General features: G+C 49.1%; 1 protein-coding gene across 2 annotated transcripts; it reads right to left on the bottom strand.

Annotated features, from left to right (window-relative positions):
* Positions 1 to 77: 77 nt before the first annotated feature.
* LOC142575813 (neprilysin-1-like) lies at positions 78 to 21,187 on the bottom strand. 2 transcript variants are annotated; one of them, XM_075685487.1, is made up of 9 exons: positions 20,809 to 21,123; positions 19,526 to 19,734; positions 17,923 to 18,072; positions 14,319 to 14,677; positions 11,796 to 12,096; positions 7,908 to 8,138; positions 4,866 to 5,119; positions 2,199 to 2,519; positions 78 to 890 (listed from the first exon to the last, which is right to left on the bottom strand). In XM_075685487.1, exons 1-9 carry the CDS (start codon positions 21,044 to 21,046, stop codon positions 488 to 490), a joined length of 2,466 nt encoding a protein of 821 aa, XP_075541602.1. In that variant the 5' UTR covers positions 21,047 to 21,123; the 3' UTR covers positions 78 to 487. The 2 variants fall into 2 exon arrangements, with proteins under 2 accessions (XP_075541602.1, XP_075541603.1); XM_075685488.1 differs by lacking the exon at positions 17,923 to 18,072 and having other exon boundaries at positions 20,809 to 21,187.
* Between the last annotated feature and the right edge of the window lie 377 nt (positions 21,188 to 21,564).

The raw sequence follows: 21,564 nt of genomic DNA, 5'->3' as shown, positions 1-21,564 counted from the left end.
GATCTTTAGAGGGCTAGCTGTTGCTTTACCACACCGTTGTGCTTACTAACAAAGAAAATGAATCACGAAGTCAAATGGCAATTTCGGGTGGAACAAGAAGGTTATTCAGACGCACAAAATTCTAGAGATACAAGGTATCGCACGGCAGGAATCCCGATGCATGCTGTAGAAAGTCACGCACAAGCTTGTCAACAGGGTAACGCGAACGTTCGCGAGATGCACAGTCACAAGACACGCTTTTATAAAAAGAATAACCGCATGATAGAGAGCTACAAGACTTACAAGAGAGTTACAATTAAGAAAAATATAAAAGAAAAATATCAGCCCTGGCCGTGTTAAAGGACGTAAAAGGCGGTGGAGGAATTGCCTTCAGAAGGACATGGGAGGAGGGGTTAAAACGAACGCGATGAGCGGGCAATGAGCTTCGCGCCGCGACGGCCCCAGCGGCTACGACACGAAGACGACACCGGCTCCCCCCTCCGCGTCGTCACCAGATGCGGCACTTGACCGCAGCGGCCATCTTGGCGTCGTCGGCGCATCCGAAGGCCTCGGAGAACTCGAGCATGTTGGTGACGGCGACGTTGCAGAGCAGCTCGCCGAGCGTGCGACGCCCGAAGCGCAGGTCGAGCACCTCGCCCAGCTTGCCCACGCTGTGGCAGTGCGCGTAGCAGAAGCTGGCGAACAGGAGCTGGTCGCCCGACAGGGCGGTGACGTCGCGCAGCGTCTCGCGCCTGCCGCTCTCCAACTCGTGCGCCTTGTGAGCGAAGAAGGCGAGCCGCAGGCCCGAGCTGACGGTCACGATCCGCCGCAGAAGTTTGCCCGCCGCGGCCGAGTCGTTCACGTGACGCGTCAGCTGACCCAGGAAGCAGCGCTCGCGCATCTCGTACTTCCTGCAAACGTGAACAATTTTCGTTCGCTTTGTTTTCAGATTTGTCTGTTTCTTTTTCTATTTATACTGGTAAACTAGCAACTTTCAGCCGTGAGCCAGCGCTGGCGTGGTGTCGTCCTGCCTTTGTGTTGTAGTCAGATGTGATGCAAAAAACGCTCTGCACCCGTGCATTGGGTGCAGGTTAAAGAAGTGCGGGTGGTCAAAATTAATCCAGAGCCCCCACTACGGTGTGCCACCGTCATATCGTTATTTTGACACGCAAAATCATAGAAAAAAATTTAATTCAGTCTGGTTTGTTCACGGTGCAGGTAAACAGGCTCGTTGTTGTGTACCTCAATCTAACGATTGTGATTTTCTTTTCCTTTCAGAAGGGGTAAGCTTGGCCAAGAGGTACTGGTCAAACATCAGTTGCACTAAGCGGAGGGTGTCACAATATCCATCATACAAATGGAATGCCACTGCTATAGTAGAGAGAAGAAAAACTGATCGCCCGTGCACATTGCTAGTCATTATACACTGCATGCACATATGCATTACTAAACAGCCCTACAGTTATTCTTCCGACAGTGTAATTAGGTAAGCTAACATATAAATATGCGAAAACGTACGCAAATAGGGAAGGTGCATCCTCCATCGATTTGGCAACTAGGACTAGTCATCTCGACTACTTTTATCCCATGGCTATACGAATTTACGCAGTCTCTCTCTCTCTCTCTCTCTCTCTCTCTCTCTCTCTCTCTCTCTCTCTCTCTCTCTCTCTCTCTCTCTCTCTCTCTCTCCTACGCCACTGAGTCTGGCGAAACAAAATCTCTATTTCATTGTTTCTAGAATACACGCAACTATCATGCGAGTCCAAAAACACGTTACGTAACGCGTTTCTTGACTCGTACGTGCGTTACTAGATGAGTTACTCAAGTGTATACCATCGGCATAAATTAAAGCGCGTACGGGATAATAATAATAATAATAATAATAATAATAATAATAATAATAATAATAATAATAATAATAATAATAATAATAATAATAATAATAATAATAATAATAATAATAATTCATCCCATAGTCAGGAATGCGATGGCCAATCACTCCGAGGCCGGTTTCTGAGGATTGCGTGTACACTGTGCATGCGTTACGGTTTGAAGCATGAACGCGATTATCGTCACAAACACAGGCGAACCCGGAACGGAAACGCAAATAAGGCGTGCTATTTACTCGTTCGCGTTTCAACTTAACCCGCCCATGTAACGGCGATGCGTAGCGAACGACGTCAAAAGCAAGCGCGGTGGCACCGCGTGCATGCACCAACCTCTGCGTCTCGGGCGACCACCACAGGTTGGGCTTGCCGACGGCGTCGACCAGGGCCCCCTGCCGGTCGAACGCGCGCGTCAGCTCGCGGCCCACGATGGCGCCCAGCGCGCCGAAGTTGATGGGGGCGGGCGCGCCGCGGCTGTACACGGGGCGCGCCAGAACGTCCACGTTCAGCCGCAGTTCGTTGGCGGCCGCCTCGTAGGCGACCTCGAAGCGCAGCAGGTCCTCCTCGTCGGATTCGCTGCGGTCACCGCCCGAAGACGACGCCAGCGAGCCGTTGGCAGTGTGCGGCGGGTCCACGCCGGGGCCCAGCGCGTGCCTGCGTGGATGCAGCCGCGATCGCGTCACTCACCGCGTGTGAGAGCGCTGGAGGAAAGTAACGCTGTCGGAACTGGTTTCTGACGGCTGGTTCTTCGATTTGTTCGCGCGAGGTACGCAATGACTTTAGAGAGAGAGAGAGAGCAAGGACAGTAAAGGGAGAAAGATAAACCAGACGAGCACCTGGGTTTGCTACCCTACAATGGAGGTGGGGGAAAGGGGAATAGAAGGAGGAAAAGAGGGAGGGAGTGAGCACTGAGTGCGCGTGGAAGGATGCACAGGGATACAATATAAACAGCCTCTTAAGCCGATGCACTTCAAGTATTGTACTAGTGCACAAATTGCTTTTCGTGCCAGTGACGGATGTGGCCACGGTCCGAGTATCTTTGACTCGGGGAACGGTCTTGAGTCCAGTCGGTTTAAAGTTGTCCGCAGAGAGAGGCGTTGTACGTCGTAGCGAGGGCAGGTACACAATAGGTGCTCGACGATTTCCTCGCACCCACAGGGGTTTCTCAGCCATTCTCATAAGACAGGAGTAGGCGCTTGTAAACGCCACTCCCAACCACGAGCCGCACAGCAAGGTTGTTTCGCCGCGGGAAAGGCTAGATGGCAGTTGTAGCGATGGCGTGGGGTCCACTTTATGGTATCGGCAGTTGAAGGCGCTTGGAACTCCAGAGAAATCGTGACTTTTTGCGTGCTAGTAGGTGAAGTTCCCTGGCAGCGTCCGACCTCACCAAACCTGTTGGACGCGTCTGGGTGTCTTCGTGGGCAGATTGGGCAGCCTTGTCAGCAAGGTTGTTGCCCACGATGTAATTCCTTTGGGCGAGCTACTATATACATACGGAGATTTTCACGATATGCGTTCAAAATTCTTCAGGAATAGGCAAAGAATAGGCAAAGTTTTCTCTTGACTGCGTTTACCGCGGATCCAAACATTCGAAAATGACTCGGTGTAATAATTAGACAACAAAGTATGTAAATTAAGCTAATTAACCATTTCTATTAAATATAGCTATGCAACTGATCCCAATGGAAGACTCGAAGCGCGTCATCCGGTGAGTTTCTAGAAATCCAAGAACTTGACGCTGCTACAGCATATAACGAATTCCGGACAACCTCACCAAGTAAAGCGAAACTGAAAACCTGAAGAGCACAACTGTGACGCCCATAGCAGATACACATGAATAACGTGCAACTGCTTGAGCCTCACCGGTGGGCGAGCATCAAGCATGCGTCCTTATCAAGCCGCGATCTCGGTCGCTTCATGCTGTGCCGACGATGAGGCGCAAGGAGCAAGTCGCGCTCATAGGCGTCTACCAAGGGCGTGACAGTAGCGCTCTTGGGCTGTTGAGTTGCGCTTTTCTGTGTAGAATTGTTCGGGGAAAAAAAAATCCGGCGTCAACTTCTTGCATTTCTGGAAAGGGTTAGGAGCTCCTCGGATGCATTCCATCGGGATCAATCGCAATTGAAAGTATCTTCAAAACCTGCATGGGCCCAAGAATACGGCTCATGCAGATGTCTAAACAGCTATAGGTGTGGCGAAAGAGAAGTATAGACGATTAAACAGCCACTCACGAACATGTTTACTGTTATTTGATACGCTCTTGGTGCTGTTATTAACTGTTCTTTAACTGCATGTTTATTGTATAATTCTTCGCCAAGTGAATAAAAAAGAACCCGTCCAAGAGTATTATTTTCTCTTTTCTGGTTTTCACGAAATATTCCATATGCATCGCCACGTTCGAATGTGACAGACACCTTGTGACAGTCACCTTGACAGTAATGCTTTGTGGTAGTAGTGGAATAAGCCGAAGGGAGCATGTACTTCGCGTACAGGGCTGCCACGGTATAACAAAAGCCTCCATTGTCACGGAAAGTCGAGAACAAACAATAGCGGTTGCCTCTCCGTTGTTTCTACTAAATATCCAGATATTACGCACAAAGCTGAATAAGAGACCAACACACACCAAAACTCAGTTTTGGTGTGGTGTGGAAGTTTGCGCTTGCGTACGTCGTTCCCAGCCCTCTGAAGGACAAAACAACACATATGTGTCTCGCACTTCAACTCTATTGTCCAGGGCATATACAACGTTCAAAAAACTCGTCCGGCTATGTTGACGTTTGCTTCCAGCTTTGCGCGCAATAACACGATATCCGATGACCGCACCCAACTACTCCCAAGCATTTTCTTCAACTCTTCCTATATAAAAGCGTCATGCGAGCGCAACAAACGACATCATGAGCGCGCGCGGTGCAGATAGGCGTGCGTGCGCACAGCACATACCCGTGGCCTCCGAGATTACGCGCGCAGGCAGCGCGCGCAATCTCGGAGGCCATAACGACGTACCTGAAGGCGAGCCAGTTCTCGAGGAAAGAGGGCGTGAGGTCCGGCAGTCGAGCGTATCGCTCGTACTCGGGCGTGCGTCCGTCGAACACGAAGAACTTGGGCAGCTGCTCTCGCAGGGCCTCCAGCTTGGTGAAGGCGCGCACCCGGGTCTCCGGGTCCATCCACGTGGCCTGGCGGAGCCGCTCCTCCAGGGTGCTCCGTATGCGCTTCACGATGCCCAGCACCTCGAACACGGCGTCCGGCGACAGCAGCACCTGCCCGCGTGCGCCGAGATGCGGCACACACTCGCTCAAACGCCGCACTATAAGTATAGCAAACCCTGAACTATAGGGATGCCATTCTGGAAATTGTGAAGTTTCGCTGCCGCCGAGTCAAATTAGCCATCCTATTGTCTGGTCTCATGGGCTTCTAAGGGCGGCTGTATGCCCTCTCCGATTGGCTGAAAACGCCATGACGGAATTTGAAAGGGTCCAGAATGGGCGCTTCCGAGCTATAGTACACAGCCCGCTATGCGATGACTAGAAGAGCGATCGCGGCATGGGATGGCAAGCAGAGGAAGAGGTGGAGCGAGGGTTGCGTAGAAGCGGGGCACCCAGGAAATGGTTAAGGCTACAGAGATGCACATAGCAGACAATAGCGCCGGTTAACTTCATGACTGCTGTTATCAGCGTTGGTGGGACCGCTCGTTCGAGTGTGAGATCCTTATTACCCATCGGATCATGAGGAACAAGGGGCAGCTGGACCAGGTCGTGTAACGATATACATTAAAAAAGAAAGACCAGTGGTGTCTATCAAACTGAAAAAAGTGGTATACCGGTGAAGCAAGAAAACACAGTCGAGTGCGCAAGAGGTTTATGTTGAATTCCAATGGCGGAGTCGGAGCAAGTTTTTGTGCTCGTTTTGGAGCAAGTTTGTTCCAATGGCAGAGTGAGGGCGGGAGTAAGGTGTTCCAATGAGAGAGTCGGAGGGGATTCAGAGCGGGAGTCAGTCCGTGGAGCAGAAAAAGATGCTCCGCCAAAATCGGCGGAGTGGACCGGAACTCTGCGTGACGTATTTCCTTTACCACGTTTGTCTGCTAGGAGGCGCCACTGGTCACGACTCGCGAGGAAGCAAAAGCTGCTGCACGCTTGGCGAGATATGCATTCCGCGCTTTTAAATAAACAACAGGTGAACGGCGCTGAAGAGACAAGTGACCGGTGCAGCGGTGCTGGGAGCAAACAGCGGAATGAAATGACAGCACGCAAGGTATCCTGGGTAACTCGGTGATAGAACTTCCGCTTCCGCTTTGCTCCGGCGGCGCAGGTTGTGTTCCACTCGCGGATCTGGAGGCGTTGCTCTGCGCCAGAGTCGAGTGCTCGCTCACGGAGTCCGTCGGCTGCTCCGACTCCGCCATTGGAATTCAACATTAGACAAGACAACGATAACTTATAAAATATACAAAGCAATGTGTCCAGTTGACGCAGCACATGCGCGAGCACGACTGGAGATCTCTAAAAAGAGATATTTGTCTTCCAGCGGGCTTAATGGGATACCACAGACCAACACTAGATCAGTTTATACAGTATTAATGCGCTGAAATTGATGGTTTGACGACTCTCGCCTGTTGGGGTATCTCACGAAAGAAAGGAAAAAGAAAAAAAAAGAAAGGCAGTGTTAATAAGCAGCGGACGTTTCGGCTTCCAAACACCAACTTTGTTCGCACGAGCTTAGGTACATTTCCCCGACCTATAGCATCTTGCGTATGCGGGCAGAAGATTGGCACCGTTGCGATTCGGCGTTTGTCCTGCATATCGTAGTCTAGATATAGCAAGAGACTCGAGAGACCGCCGTGTAATCCAGTCGATTTGGCAGTATAATGGAAGTCTTGTGCCAGCCAGCCTCATGAATGGAGGCTGCCAGCGTTCCGCAAATGCAACGGAAGACACGTTCTTTTTTGAAATCATACACGTATGCTGCTTCAAGCGCTTTTCGAAATGGCCACATTCGGTTATGTAAACGCAGGGTATTCTATATACACCAGGTGGCAACGTTTCCTTCTTTAGCTTGCCCTTCGTATGTGACGTACACATTGGCTTCACATTTTGGGCAGTTGAGAGTTTAACAAAGCTTCGGTACGGAAGCTGAAACGTCTAATACTTATCATCAACAACAACAACTTTCGGTCGGCGTCCTTTCATTTTCCTGTGATATGAACCATAATTATTTCCTTCTGAACTATACATACTTTCATTCTCGCGACGGTAATGTCTCGCTTACTAATGCTGTAAGTGAAGGTCGAACTTTCCTTTCTTAAATCATCGCTCCGAAACCTCGACGCCGGTACATATACGTCAGAGTGATGTCTCGCACTTCATAGTAATTTCACATAATTGGGTCCCGGTTGGCACAGAAAAGGTTACAGAGACTTGCTATATAGGGAGCGTGCTCAGACTCCTTTGGGTTACGATACCGGTGTCGAGTTTTCTGGCGTCACTCACAATGTGCATAAGTACTTACAGTTCGAAATTATTCTAATTTCCAATTATAAATAAATGTAATAGAACGGCACTGTTATCTAAATGATTTATCTGGTTAGGTGCGCTTGTCTAAAGTTGATTAAAAACCTGTGTAGTTCTCAAGAACATGGCCGCATTTCCCAGGGGTACTACGGAGTCGTCTCCGAGTGGTTGGGCAGGATGAACTGTGCTTTCTTTTTCCTTATTTTCTTTTTACGACGCGGAAAAACGATCTTCTTAGTCTCAATTCTGGACATGTGATAAAAATGATAAGAGGTTTCGTTAGTATGTCATCCCATTTCTGGCACTTTGGCGGTTGTTCCACTTACCAATTAAATATTTACTACGTTATTTAAGTTAACACTCAACTAACATTTCCTCGATATTTTTTGTTCAAGTTCACTCTCCACGACCAGAATTAAGGTGAACAAGTTCAAAATTTTTTTGATGCGTAATTGTGTTCGGGCATTACATGGTTAAAATAGGCTAGCGAGAATGATGACTGCTGTGCCACGTGACAGACGCGACTCGGGCGCGCCGGTTATACCTTGGTCACGAACCCCTGCCACTGGGGCCGCAAGAGCCTCTGGGCGAGGGCGCGGCAGTGGGTGTGCACGTCCAACGCCCCGCACTGGCCCCGGGGCCAGAGGAACTTGGTCTGGCGCAGCGAGCGGAACTCGTGCGACGTCTGGCAGGCGAGCGTCAGCACCAGCCGCCAGCCCACGTACCACGACGAGCGGCCGTTGGCCACGTTCTCCAGCAGCACCGTCAGCAGGGACTGCGCATGCGCAGTGAGGAGAGACCCGCGCGGATGTCCCAACGGTACCCGCCCCGAGACCGTAAATGCGTATCCTCGGTCGATAAACTTTGGGACCACTTTCACTGCGCGCTCATTGGATAAGGCGGCAGACACACACCCAATCGCTTTAACGACGCGACCTGCGCGCTTGTCGTTACGTCGCACAAAAGTGAAAGTATACAGCCCTGAAAGTGATCGATTGAGAATGCCGTTTCGGTAAGGTTCTGCGTTTCCGGATAATTCTCGTAAGGACTGGAGAACGTTAAAGATATTGCGGATTCAAATTTGTAAGCCGAAATTCCTAACATCAGGGCTCTTGTGACCCTGCATGTCCTCACGGGAACGCCGGTCGCTAGGACACCAGCAGTATCACATGTATTATTGCGAAGCGAATATATATATATATATATATATATATATATATATATATATATATATATATATATATATATATATATATATATATATATATCGATGCATGGTGGAGGACCATCTCTCTACTATTTTTGCTGTTCTTTGTTTCCCATAGGGGACGAATGCGAAAGACGCTCGTGTACCGTGCTTTGGCTGCAAGTAAGTTAAAGAATAAACCTAGTTGGTCAAATATAGTCCGAAGCTCTTATTCATCCATACCTACCTGTGCGGTTTTAGAAACGATATAAACTATCTACTTTAACCTAATTTCATTGTTTTATTTATTCTCCAAGAGCTCCCAAACAATCCGCGTCGTTTTGTTGTACGACGTCTTCGTACGGACGATATCGACCACTCTGATCGCACTACATACAATGCCATTAAGGAGCCATCGTACAAATAACGATGCCACTGTAGTCATGTTTAAGGTCGCGAAACTTCGAATTTAGGCTGTGAAAGAAAAATTGAAAAAAGAAAAAGACAGGTCTTGAATTTTCTGTCGGAAATAAAACTTCTTAAAGAGGGCTCTAAAGGGCGCCTTACGTGTATTGTAGTACACAAAATTTCAATAGTTCTTTGTCGTTATTAGCCGAAATATTTGTACATGCAAGTACAGCGTGCTGCGCCATAGGAATGCAGCCAATGCGGTCTAAAATCGAATTCGCAACCATATACTCAGAAGCGAATCGCCTCAGTACGGTCCCTAGAATATTTTGGGGACCATAGCCTCAGTCGAGGAGCGAACGCTGCTGGCTGGCGTATATGCCGGTACGGTATATACGCCAGTCAACATATGCTCAGCCAGACAGCATCCTCAGCCAGACAGCATCCTCAGGCAGGCGGGCCGAAATGTCGTAAGCGCGGGTTGACTCGCGCCATAAAAGTTTCCGGCAATACAGTATGAACGACGGTCGCTGAGACATCAGCGTCATATTACACGTATAACTGCGAAGGGAAAAAGAAAAGGCATCTCGATGGTGGATGACAATGGAACAAAGTAATAAGAAAAGCGTATAGCTTACAAGGAGAACGCCAGGTTATCAGTGTTAACAGATCGTATTCAAAACAATGCACGCAAGCAATTTGTCTTTCCCGGGGAGCATAATGACGCGGAGAGGATGGCGCCTAGCCGACTTTTCCGGAAGCCAACAACGCCATTTGACCCTATGCCGTGTTATGCAATGCGGGAAAAAAAAAACGCCGCTTCAGGAATCTGGAACCTACCGAAGACAGGCACAGCGAGACAGCTATACTTTCTGGGAAATTTAGCTTCAAAAAAAAAAAAACAAAAAAAAAGGAGAGAGAGAGAGAAAAGAGTGATACCCTTCAAGTGCGGTATCGCTCTTCTTGACCAAGTTTTGCTGTTCAGATCGCCTCCAGCCAGCTAATGGCTATTGCAATATCCCGAAAAGTTGAATGACGTGTGGCGAGACACACTTATAAGAATGATTCGAATTATTTCTGGAAACTTCCCAGACACTACTTTATTTCCGTTTATTCTTTCGCGTTCTTTAGTTCACTCACTGTAGAGCAGCTAGTGTCGTTTTTGCGACGTCAGACTCTCCAGCCCTCTGGGTTATGTGAAATAAACACCGTTCTTTATCCAAAGAGCTGTGCTATAGCAATCGGCCGTGACCTTTTCAGGAAAGCTGCGTCCAAAATAAGCCCGAACGACAGCGTAAAACCCGCCAAAAAAATACGCAATAAAGTAAGTTTATAACATAAAGAGACATTGGGGAAAAACAAAAGAAGAAAAACCATGCAGGGAGCAAATATATCCGCGTTTCCCATGTAATGAAAGAGGCACGAACACTGCTGTTGCTTTTCCGTGCTAGTCGGAGGCCCGTATTCTGGCTCGGTCGCTTTCGCGGATATATATCCCTTTCAGTGAACGCTGATTGGCTATATATATAGGCCAGCGACAGGAAGCAGCTCGTTGCTCCAACGAATTAAGTTTCTCACTGGACGCTATACGTGACACAAAAAGTTCAATTATCCCTAAAATTCATCCATGTACATAAATACGGCCCTATAGTTAGAACCGTGCAGCCTATGCACGGACTCTTAACGTACAAAACACAAATCTGGTTAATTCCTGAATATGCATCTATAGTATCGAACCACCCCTCAGATAAAATGAAATTGACAAGGTTGAGTCTGTACAGAAGAAAGCTGTTCGTTTTACATCTGCCGTAGATATGGTAGGGACGGTTCACCTTCCTCTAACCTTACTAATCTGAACCTAACCCCTCCCTCTGTCAACTGACGTCACCACATTGAAAGCTTAAACCTCGTCCCGCTGTACCGGCTCAGATAAATAGATTATAGATAAATATAGTGAGTTCACTGAACCACTCCGTACTCATATCTTATAGCCTTAACCTTTCAACTGGGACCTAGGGCCGATATTTCCACCCCCATCCCCCTTTAACATTGGACATTCGAATGCTTTGCCTGGAGATTTTTATTTATTACCACTGACCAATTTTTTGTTCGCAAGTGATATGTGGTGCTATCTCCACGCCTTAAATTGCACCAATGGCGCTGTAGGATGCAAAAGCAAGTAACAAGCAAATAAATAAATAAATAAATAAATAAATAAATAAATAAATAAATAAATCTCTTAATCTGAGCTGGGCGCAAATTCGTGCTCTTCTGGAGTTAAATTCTATATAGTTGGCTGCAATACCACACACTCATTAAAAATTTAAGCCCTTCGGGGCTTATCTCGTCCCACAAAGATAATCGTCGTCTGTCTCGCCCGCATTTACTTTTCTTTAGCGCTGCGAGCCCGGTGACGAACGGCTTGCGCCCGCGTATCGTGCCAGGGGAATTCATGAGAGTGGCCTGTTGGGCTAGTTGGTACATGGTTATGCTAGGAGAATGCCAGCAAACTTGAGAGTAGGAAAAAATTGAGAGGCAGACATAGACAAAGTGACAGGAAGGTGTCACTTTGTCTATGTCTGCCTCTCAATTTTTTCCTACTCTCAAGTTTGCTGGCATTCTCCTAGCATTGCCAGGGGAAAGACGTTCGCTCGCTTAACCTAAAGAACACCAAAGCCGATGTGCGAGTGCCACTAGGAGACACCCAAGTCAATGATTAGGGTCGCCTACCACTTAAATTTTTTTTTAAATCTCCGCTCGAGTCAAACGCTGGTGCAGTTCAAAAAGCGGCGAAGCCTCCGCGGCCGAATATGTAGGACACAGCAGGCGCGCACTCACGTTGAAGTACCGCGGGCTGTGCACCTGCACGGGGTCGAGCCCGCGCACGGTACCGCCCAGCGGGTGGTACTTGGCGAACGGCCGCAGCCACATCTGGTACGTGGTTCCGGGCAGCACGGTGTAGATCCGCGTCCAGGGCACCGCGAGACGCGTGTCGTCGGCGGGCTGGCGCACGAGGACGCTGTCCACGCTGACCACGGTGTCCACCAGGTCCACGTAGTTGGCCTCGCCGCCCACCAGGGTCGCCACGGTCGCGATCAGCGACTGGTACGCGCGCCGCGTGGGCGGCCCCAGCACGCTCCTGCGCCGGCGCGGGCCGCCATCTTTATTTCTCAAAAGAACGTTTCAATGCGAGTGGCGTTGTTGATGCGAAAGCATTGTGTGCCCCGTGGGTCAGAAAAGCCGGCGTTGTGCGCAACGAGTGGCATGAAAGATCATCATCATCAGCGTGAATTACGGTGAATTAAAGTGAATTGAGGTTGATTAAGGTGTAATAATGTGGATTAGGGTAAATTAAGATGGATTAAGTTGATCAAAGTGGAATAAGATCGATTAAGGTAAATTCAGATGCATTAACGTGTATGAAGGTCGAATAAGAGGAATTAAGGCGGATTAAGGTTGGTACAAATTAGAGCAAGGTGGACTAAGGTAGAGTTTCAGTTTAAGGTGACGACTTAGAGAAGTCATAATGCTTTCGCATTCATATCACGTAAGGGTACTTAAGTGACTAATTTTCTTGGATACTCGAGGTACTTTTCTGTCGGCCGGTGCTGTCTAACCTCTTTCACGGCGCCCTTCAACTGCTGCGAGCCCGCTCGACAGGTACATGTCCGACTGACAATAGTGAGAACGCCCGCTCTTCTATAGCTGCTGATGAATAACTGAGGCCTGAAGTACTGGCCTCTTCAACTGCGCCGTTGGTGATCCCAAGTGAGACCCTAACTCTATAGTGCCAGGGACAGGGAAAAAAAAACTGGCTGCGGATGTGAGGCCGTATTTCGTGACGCTGTGTACACGCTGTGGTCGTTCTTATTGCATACTTCCACTACTACAGATTGTAAACAAAGGTGCTCTCAGTAATGCGGTTTGTCGCTACACACTGCTGCAACACTAATCGCGTGGACATCGACAGTCATCGTGGGATGCGTCGTGCCGGGAACGTTTTTCGGACACGTGTCTTGTCATGAGCTCCCGTGTCCGGGCATGCCACAAGTTGGGCGTCGTGAAGCAAGCAGGGACCTGGGGGCGATATTGAAGTGATCGCTAAGACGTATCGACTTGTAACAGTGCAGGACCCACGAGTGGTCCACGTGTGCATACTTGTGAAAGCCCCAGAGTGGGTGGTAAAATGTAAAGCCCGTAAATAAAAATTGGAACTTGCGAGAACATGGCGGACAGGATTCTCCACTGGGTTTTACTAGTTCTCACGTAAGGTTCTGCAGACTTGAACAATCTGAAGACAAGTGCAAGCTAGAAGCTTCCTTGCAGGCTCTTTTTTTATGGTTTCGCTTTCAGCAGAAGCGGTATTCTTTGCGCATGTTTACTATGATTTTGCATTGACGTATTTTTAATCACTTATATTAAGCATAACCAGCCGTACATAGGAATAAGCAATCTATAGCACTGGCTGTATAATATGTTACTAACTTCGGAAAGGCAGACAAGACCATCTAGCGCGAAACTAACTGATCGATTGCAAGGCTGCAGCCTGTACGGCCCCAGAAACGCCTCTGTCGACGCTCCGATACAAGCCTTCGTAGACGCGCTTGCGTGTAAATAAGTAAATAAATAAATGAATAAATAAGTAAATAAATACGCACCCAGTTTACTATGCAGAAGAAAAGTAACGCGAGTGCTTTCTACTGTTCCAACTGCGCCCACGCTGGCATAAATAAGAAAAAGCTCGGTGTTTTTTTAACTATGATTAATTTATTGATTTTATTTATTTATTCATTCATTCTTTGTTTGGGGGAGGACAGGTAAATCCGCCAGCAACGCTGTAACGTGCAAACACAAGAAGTGACCTTATCAGGTTTCGCATCGGAACATCTCGGTGCTCTTCGCTAAATTTTGTTCTCAGGTGTCGCGTTTCAACACAAGAGATGGGTTTACTACCCGGATACAGGCTTCGGAAAGAAGCTGGGCGAGGTTACCATGGGCATGTCACTGTCACCAGAGAACTTAATCTTCGTCCGCGCACGCAGTAGAAATGAAAGGTCACATAATAAATGTGCGGGTCAGTGCGTATCCGTTCACACAGGCGACTTCAGACGTGGGACGGCGTCGCGAATCTGCAGAATCGAAGACGCAGTAGGAAGGGACAATGCGCGCTCCCACAGGATGATCTATGATCCGCGCGTTTACAACCTAAACGACTGTTTTCTTTTTTTAATTCTCCGGTACTCCGCCGATCTCTCTCCTGACAAGCGATTTCGCATCCGCGATCGCGCCAGTGTGAACGGCTCCGTCCGTCGCCGCGCAACGGGACGAACGAGAAAGAGGGCGGGGGCCCGCCTAGCTCACGCGTCAGGCACGACGGGCTGCAACACGACGGTGCGCCCTCCCGCGCGGTCGTCGGCCGGCGCGAACCGGTAGCGGAACGCGATGGCCAGGTTCCAGCGGATGTCCAGCTCCAGCAGGTGGTCGAAGAACTCTGGCCGCTCCGGCGCGTGCGGCTCGGGCCACCGGCTGTTGTGCAGCCGGAAGAAGGCGCGCAGGTCGTGCAGGCTCTGGCCCCCGCGCGACAGCGAGCCCACGCAGGAGCGGTACAGCGCCACCACCTTGTCGATCTGCGACTGGTTGCGGCGGGGGATGGCCGACGTCTCGAGCGCCAGCATCAGGCGCTTGCGCACCTCGCGCTCGGCCTCCGTCAGGACGCTGACCTGTGGCCGCGCGGATGGGACGCGTACACACCTTTCTACCCGTGTGTGTACGATTCGACTGCGCGTTCAAATAATTACTGACATAACGTTATAGACATACGGTGTATGTACATGCTGCTACGTACCGATAAAGTCTCTCTCTCTCTCTCTCTCTCTCTCTCGCTCTATATATATATATATATATATATATATATATATATATATATATATATATATATATATATATATATATATATATATATATACGGTGGACTTACAGACTGTGTACAGATAAAAAAGAAGTCAAGATGGCTGACAAAAAAAAAAACATTCATGCACCATTCTATCAGATGTCTTTGACAAAGAAATCTGACATTTCATGCCTTTGTTTGGATAGGTGGACCTATACAAACGTAGGCCAGCCTTTCTGAGGCACTTTATCGCTGTTTATGGAACTTCTATACCACAATTTTGCAACATCGAAATTCAGCTCCCCATTTTTTTTCAAGCACCGACTCCAATGTATCCGTCCCCAAATTTTCAGGCCGAACACACTGGCTTTAGGTGTGCTATTTCCGTACAGACGCGCGTTAACAAACCAACAATCCGATTTAGTTCCTCGCCGCAGAGCGATGCAGCAAATGCGGGTGTTCAGTGTAAGGGCGGCCTCTCCACTCACTAGGTGCGCTTGCAGTGAAGACCACTTCGGCGAGATATCTCGCTACACGAGCATGCGCGAGCTTGGGGCATGTTTACCGAGGATGAATTTTATCGCAGTTCCGCCCATCTACTTGTCCCCGTCTGCGACTGATGAACGATAAAAACGACCGTTGGGAGACGGCCGATCAGATAGATAACACAACCATAACAATTGCAAGCGCAATGCAATAAGTCATCAATTTGATCGGCGTTAATGTACACGTTTGAGCGCACTAACATCCTCTGTGCTTTAATAACTATCCATTGCAGACATAAGACTTAGAAAGCGCGTTACCTGGTTCAATAAGGAACTGACCATGCTGACCACAGAAAAATAAATGTATATATCGCAAGGTTGTGCGTGTATTTTTTCGAGCATTGCAGGCCGCGCACATACTGAATCAGGATTGACTGAGCACGTTTGCAATGGTGGAGCGTAAGCGAGGCCAGGAAATGCAAAGGAAAGAAAGAAAAAACACTCCATCGACGAGAGACATTGCAACACCCCTTTGAGCCTTCCATCAGCCCCGGTGCGCTATAGATAGCCTAAAGCTGCACGACGGCTTGGAAGTATATTCCGCGCACAATGTCATGGGAATGATTCCAACAACAAAAAAAGGAAAAATGATCGACGGATGCGACGTTGTTGTGATCTGCACTCATGCACCTTTTAGGCAGATAGTCCATCTACGCACCTGGGATATATCAGTTCATGGCAATTAATGGATAACTCTTCACGACTTCATTAAACGGTCTTAGCTAGGGCATGTGAAACGAGCCAATCATGCTGTCTGTCGGCTTGAGAGCGTCGACACTTTAGCGCCAAAATTGCGCGTCTCTCTGCCTCATTAAGAGCAAAGAGAGAGAGAGAGAGAGAAGGCAAAATGGGGTTTAATTGTGAGAAAGAGCGAAGAACCAACGCCAATACCCCTTACCCATCGCCCCGCCCCTCCTCCCCCTATATCAGAGCTAAGCACCTATACAATTTTTTTTTTAACACTTAGACTTCCCTCGCCCTACTCTACGCTGACAAAGGTAGAGGCTTGGGCGTGTTGCTAATTCATCGTGACATAAGCATAGCGCGAAAGACAGGGACAAGATAGATGCTGTGTGCCTTTCTATCCCGTTTCCGTCTTTCGCGATGTGCTTTCTACGCGTCAGTACTCTACGCGTCAGCCTAACTTATGCAGGCTTCCTTGTAAATATTGAAAAAAAAATATATCATCATGCTTATTGTCAGAGCTAATACTACGCCATTTGCTGGACGTCTTCGGTAACGGGCAACGAGGGATGAACGAGAAAGCTGGGTAGACTTCTTTCATCTTGAGAGTCGCCCCCCGGCGCGTTCTCTCAAGTTCTGAGTCAGCGGCATCCGGCGTTGTGCGCAGCGTCTCCCAATTGCCTTGGACAAACGGACTCGATGAATTATGCCGACAACGTACAGCCGGTATTTAGCCCCAGTTCTTTAGATGGGTGGGGTGCTAACGCATGAAGCTCTGTCAAGTCATTTTAGATAATCTATGCTATATAGGAAATCTATGTAGCTTTCTCGTGTTTTTAATGTGTACGGGCTTGTGGGGTTGCACCTTTTGTGGACTCTTGTCTACAGACTTCCTGAAAACGACCCATGGGACCTTTAAAAAAAAGAATGGCTTTGGCACCCAACTTTGTATACAGAAAATCTATGGATTTTTCAAGGGCAAGTAACCTTTCGATAAGCAGACTGAATTCTAAAGGCAGTATGCATGTGTGGAACACTTTATGCAAGGGATTAACAGAGGTTGGCCAGGAATGTCGCTATGGTAAATGTTTCGACGAGGAGACTTTCCTTCGTCAGGGCAGTCAGGTCAGCAAGCGCTCTCCTCGGCAGCGTTTATGTACGCGTAGCCCACTCCTCCCCTCTCCTCCAAATAGTGGAGGAAGAGAAGTAGGTATGTAGACTGTTCAATAGAGAAAGAAACATCGGGTTTAGTTGAGATAGAAAGCTAAGAATCAAATCAACGCCGGTACCCCTACCTGTGTCCAATATACCACAACTAAATCACCCCCCCCCCTTTTCTTTTTCATGAGTCGACTTCCCTCACCATACTCTACGCATCAGCTTACTCTCTTCATCCTCCCTCACTTAGAGTGGGGGGTGGGTGAGGGCGGAGTGAGTAAACTATGCACACAGGGCCGTGCACTGTTATGAGAGACGCCTCAATATCATTCAAGCCTGCATATATAACCTCAATATTTCTTCCATAAGCTTTACGGGAGAAATGTACCTTACACAACGCATATAATGATGACGTCGATATACGAAATAATCGTTTTCCGGACTTTACGCTGGACATCAGCTGCCATGAGCTCTTGAATACTTATGAAGCGTTTCCCCTAAAGGTGGCCGACCCTGCATGCAAACTCTGCTAAGCAAAACATTCGCTGCCCCGACGACGAAGGCAACTCCTCTCGTCGAAACCTTGGCCACAGCGACATTCCTCGTTCAACCACCGCTGCATCTCTTCAAGTCACCGTCTTCACCGCTAACTTCTGTCCTGTTTGGCTCTCTGCAAGGGATGACGTACTTGGTACTTGTCATCTCGCAGCGGATGCCTTCGCTTCCAGCCCTCGCAGACGTACTCGTAGAAGTTGGCGCAGGGCGACGTCTCGTGGCTCAGAGAGAGAAGCAGCGTGCGCGACACCTGGTTGCACGACGGCGAAGAGCACGGCTGCTCCTGCACGCCGAAACGATAAGGTCGCTACATGAGCACAGTCCTGATCTCACTAACACCTCCGGGAAGCAACCCTACTGCTGCTTACAAAGGGGCGGAAGAGATGGGTACACAGTTCAGTCGCGTGCAGTGCGTGAAATACAAGTGGCCACGTCAAAAAAGAAAAAAAAATGTTAGCAAGCATGGTATACAAAATAAATTAGGAAACAGCCAACCTGAGAAAGGCGTTTGCGTCGGTTTTAATGTAGTAATTGGCGATCTCTTTCCAGAGCTGTCCTTGATCGTTTGCATGTACTGGCATGAATAGGGATATACCAGTATCTGCTGTATCCTGAGCACTGACAATATATCCTGGTAGTCAGTGTTATAAATTTTCCTCTGTTTATCAGTGAAGGCACGACTTCTCGCAGACGGGCCTTTGAATGCTTCCCAGTCAACCGGCAGAACGAGTCCCGCAGAATTCTTCCCAGCTGAGCAACCATATGCTACTAAGGGCTCGCTATACATATACACTATCGTTTCTTCCCTATAGTTCCCCTACCACGAAACCATATGACTGTTATGACTGCGACCGGGCGGGAACGGCATCCGGCCGGACGGCCAGGAGCATAATAACGCTCACACAAGAAAGGGAACGCTTCAGTGACAGCCGCTCCGGCGCGTGCGATGACGTCAGTCTTGCGCCGCGGCGAACGCGGTTTTTCTGTCTTCGTTGTCTTTTTCACTTTGCAGCACCAAATGACTGAACCAATCAAGGTCGTATTGGACTACTATGAGCACGGTTTGAATGGCATATGATAATGCGGACCCCTCACCTCTTGCAAAGACAAGTCGGTTGCACCTCCCAATCGAGATGTCGGTAAACGTATTTCGGGGTAGCATTGAACTATACGAACACCAATTACGGCGTGCGCCAAATTACTTTATACGTCACAGCTGCTGTTAGTGTGAACGCGCTACGACACATGCATCCTCCCGCGCTACGGAACTCTCCTCGCCGCGACGCAAGTGTCCCTCATCATGTAAAAAGAAAAAAAAAACTTGTTTTATCTAGGGCAATATCTTAACGCAGCTCCGACGAACACAGCGCACATCTGTGAGACCCCACGCTGCATCTATAATCGGCGAGACAAAGACACCGAACGCGGATAATGTAGGCGCAATAGGCAAAACTATGCTCCATCTGAGAGACCGTAATGCATGCTATCAATATATCGCCCAACCAATCCCTTCGACATGCATTGCGTCCAGGATCGGCTCGCGTCACCATGTCACCAGCTTCGATTACAGTGCATCAGGGATCGATCCGGTTTTGATTGCATCTTCTCTGGTGACAACAGTGTATACCCGTGGGAAGAGGCAGAGAATGCTGCTTCGCTTTAACTAATCGTTTAGTCGACGTTCCAAACGTTGTCCGACGATGCGTTCGCGCTGTTGTGGTGACCCATATATATACCTGTAACGCGGGCACGTGTTCGACGCTGTGCGGTTCGCCGCCGACGTCGCCGGCGGCCGAGGCGAGGCTGGTCGCACCGCGCACTCCGGCCCGAGCGATGAGCGCCAGCGCCACGAGCACGACCAAGGCGGCGCCGGCCACGCACGTACCGTACACGGCGCTTTCGTTGAGGCGCCCCAGCGGAGGCTGGCTCCAGCAGGACAGCCGCTCTGCGTGTGCGCATGCGCATCGCAAAGGTGCGCGCGTTCTTTCATCCATTACCCGTTTATCCGACTTGTCCATCATGTTTGCATGTGTGTGCGTACGCCAATGAACACAGGTGCGATTGGTGGTGAGCGCGGTCAAAGGACTTCATAGAGTGCATATACATTCTAGCAACAGAGGGAACCTTAGCAACTGCTTGAAGGACTAACTTATATACGCTCTAAGAAACGGTTGCACCGTTTGGGGGCTCATCTTGTCCGCGGACAATAACCGTCGTCTGTCTTGCTTGAGTTTTCTTTCTTTTGAGAACGCTGCAGTCGGTATACTTTCCTGTCAGGAATGCTTTGTCACTCTACTAAAGGGCATGCCGTTCGTGACCTGGAAGTACCGTACACGTAGCGTTAAGGAAAGGAATGGCACGCACGATATAGGATTATCTGGGGGCAAGATAAGCCCCAAAGGGTGCAAACTTTTCATAGGGGTGCGCTCCTGCCAAATTTGACTCCTTTTGAGAGTCTTCGTATACCTCCGAAGTAGTGCGGAGTACGTTCACTCCCATTGGGCACACCTCTGCTTTTTGTCAAAAAAAAAAAAATTGTTCCTGCTGCCTTTGAAATACCGCGCACGCTTCATCTGCCTCCAGACCCAACGAACCCATGGTCCGCTGTAACCGTATAGCAGCGTTCAGTTCAACCAGCACGCGAATAGTTCGGAGGCGCGAGAAGTTTTTAAATGAGAAGGGACAAGCGACGTTCACTATCTGAACATCTGCTCAAAGCGTTTGGCGATTAAAGCCGTTAGGCACGCGCGTTTCTAACAAAATTCACCGCGAAATGCCTCTAAATTTTCTCGCAGCTGCTCAAACAACAGTGCTACGGCGATTCCTCTGCCCGCATGTACCCTCTCTTCGGTGCTATCTATACCTATATATGTAGCCGATTTAGGCACGAGAGGCTATGAAATGGCTGGCCCACACGCTAATCCTTCCTGTTCCGTGGCGACGATCCTGTTCGGTCAACAAGACAAAAAAAAAAAACCTGCAGTGACACTTGAACAAGCGCGTGCTGAAGAAAGCTCACTGCGTGCCGTGTTGACGAAGCTGGCCGCCTGCGCGGACGCCCTCCGGGATGCGCTCAGCACCGAGTCCACCACGCGATCTCTGCGCTCGCGAAATGCAGAGGGCCGCTGTTCAAGTTGCAAAGCCTGCTGAGGATGCTGCGGCTGCGGGGACTGCTGCCGTGGTTCTTCGGTCGGCTGCTGGCCCTGTTGAGGCCCCCAACTTTGTTGGTGTTCCCGACCCTGAAGATGCTGCTGCATGACTCGTGGGAGATTCGAACGGGTTTGCCTCCACCCGACACGTCACGAACGCGAGCTGTGATGCGCGTGCTCTCGTGCTGGTGCTGCGGCTGCCCTTTCACATTGGCACGTCATGATGATGATCTCCAGACCATGACGCATACGCCCACAAAGGGGGGTTGGCCAATGTTGCAGATATGGTATTTCAAAAGAAGCGATTATCGTAAGTGCGGCTCAGCTGGCAACACAGCTAACGAGCCGCGGGGACGTAGCCACGTGAGGTCTGCGTCACGTTTCTTCGTATAGACATGGCCATTCCAGTGCAGCATAACATCAATATTTGTCTTACTCTGTGGACATAAGGTGATGTGCAGCACCATCGTCAACTGTTTGTACAGTGCAATGCTGAGTAACAGGTCAGAACTTTGTTTCAGGCTGATATCTCAGTTTTTCTATCATAATAAATGCTTCTCTCTCTTTCAACTCCAGATGTTAGCATGCCTTGCCTATTGTTTGTACTTAAATTTAGGTACACGTTA

Source organism: Dermacentor variabilis, chromosome 3 (assembly GCF_050947875.1).
Source record: "Dermacentor variabilis isolate Ectoservices chromosome 3, ASM5094787v1, whole genome shotgun sequence".
Lineage (NCBI taxonomy): Eukaryota > Metazoa > Arthropoda > Arachnida > Ixodida > Ixodidae > Dermacentor > Dermacentor variabilis.
Note: the sequence above shows the minus strand (reverse complement) of the source record. Positions and strands in the feature narration are given on the sequence as shown.

What these genes read in the sequence shown, in the direction of transcription:
- LOC142575813 (XM_075685487.1), bottom strand. Translation starts at nt 21,046, where the DNA reads ATGCAGCAGCATCTTCAGGGTCGGGAACACCAACAAAGTTGGGGGCCT. An exon ending in CAGCCCGTCGTGCCTGACGC is followed by an intron (nt 12,097 to 14,318) that starts GTGAGCTAGGCG and finishes GCGCCGGCGCAG; the next exon opens with GAGCGTGCTGGGGCCGCCCA. An exon ending in GGCAGGGGTTCGTGACCAAG is followed by an intron (nt 5,120 to 7,907) that starts GTATAACCGGCG and finishes GCACGCGGGCAG; the next exon opens with GTGCTGCTGTCGCCGGACGC.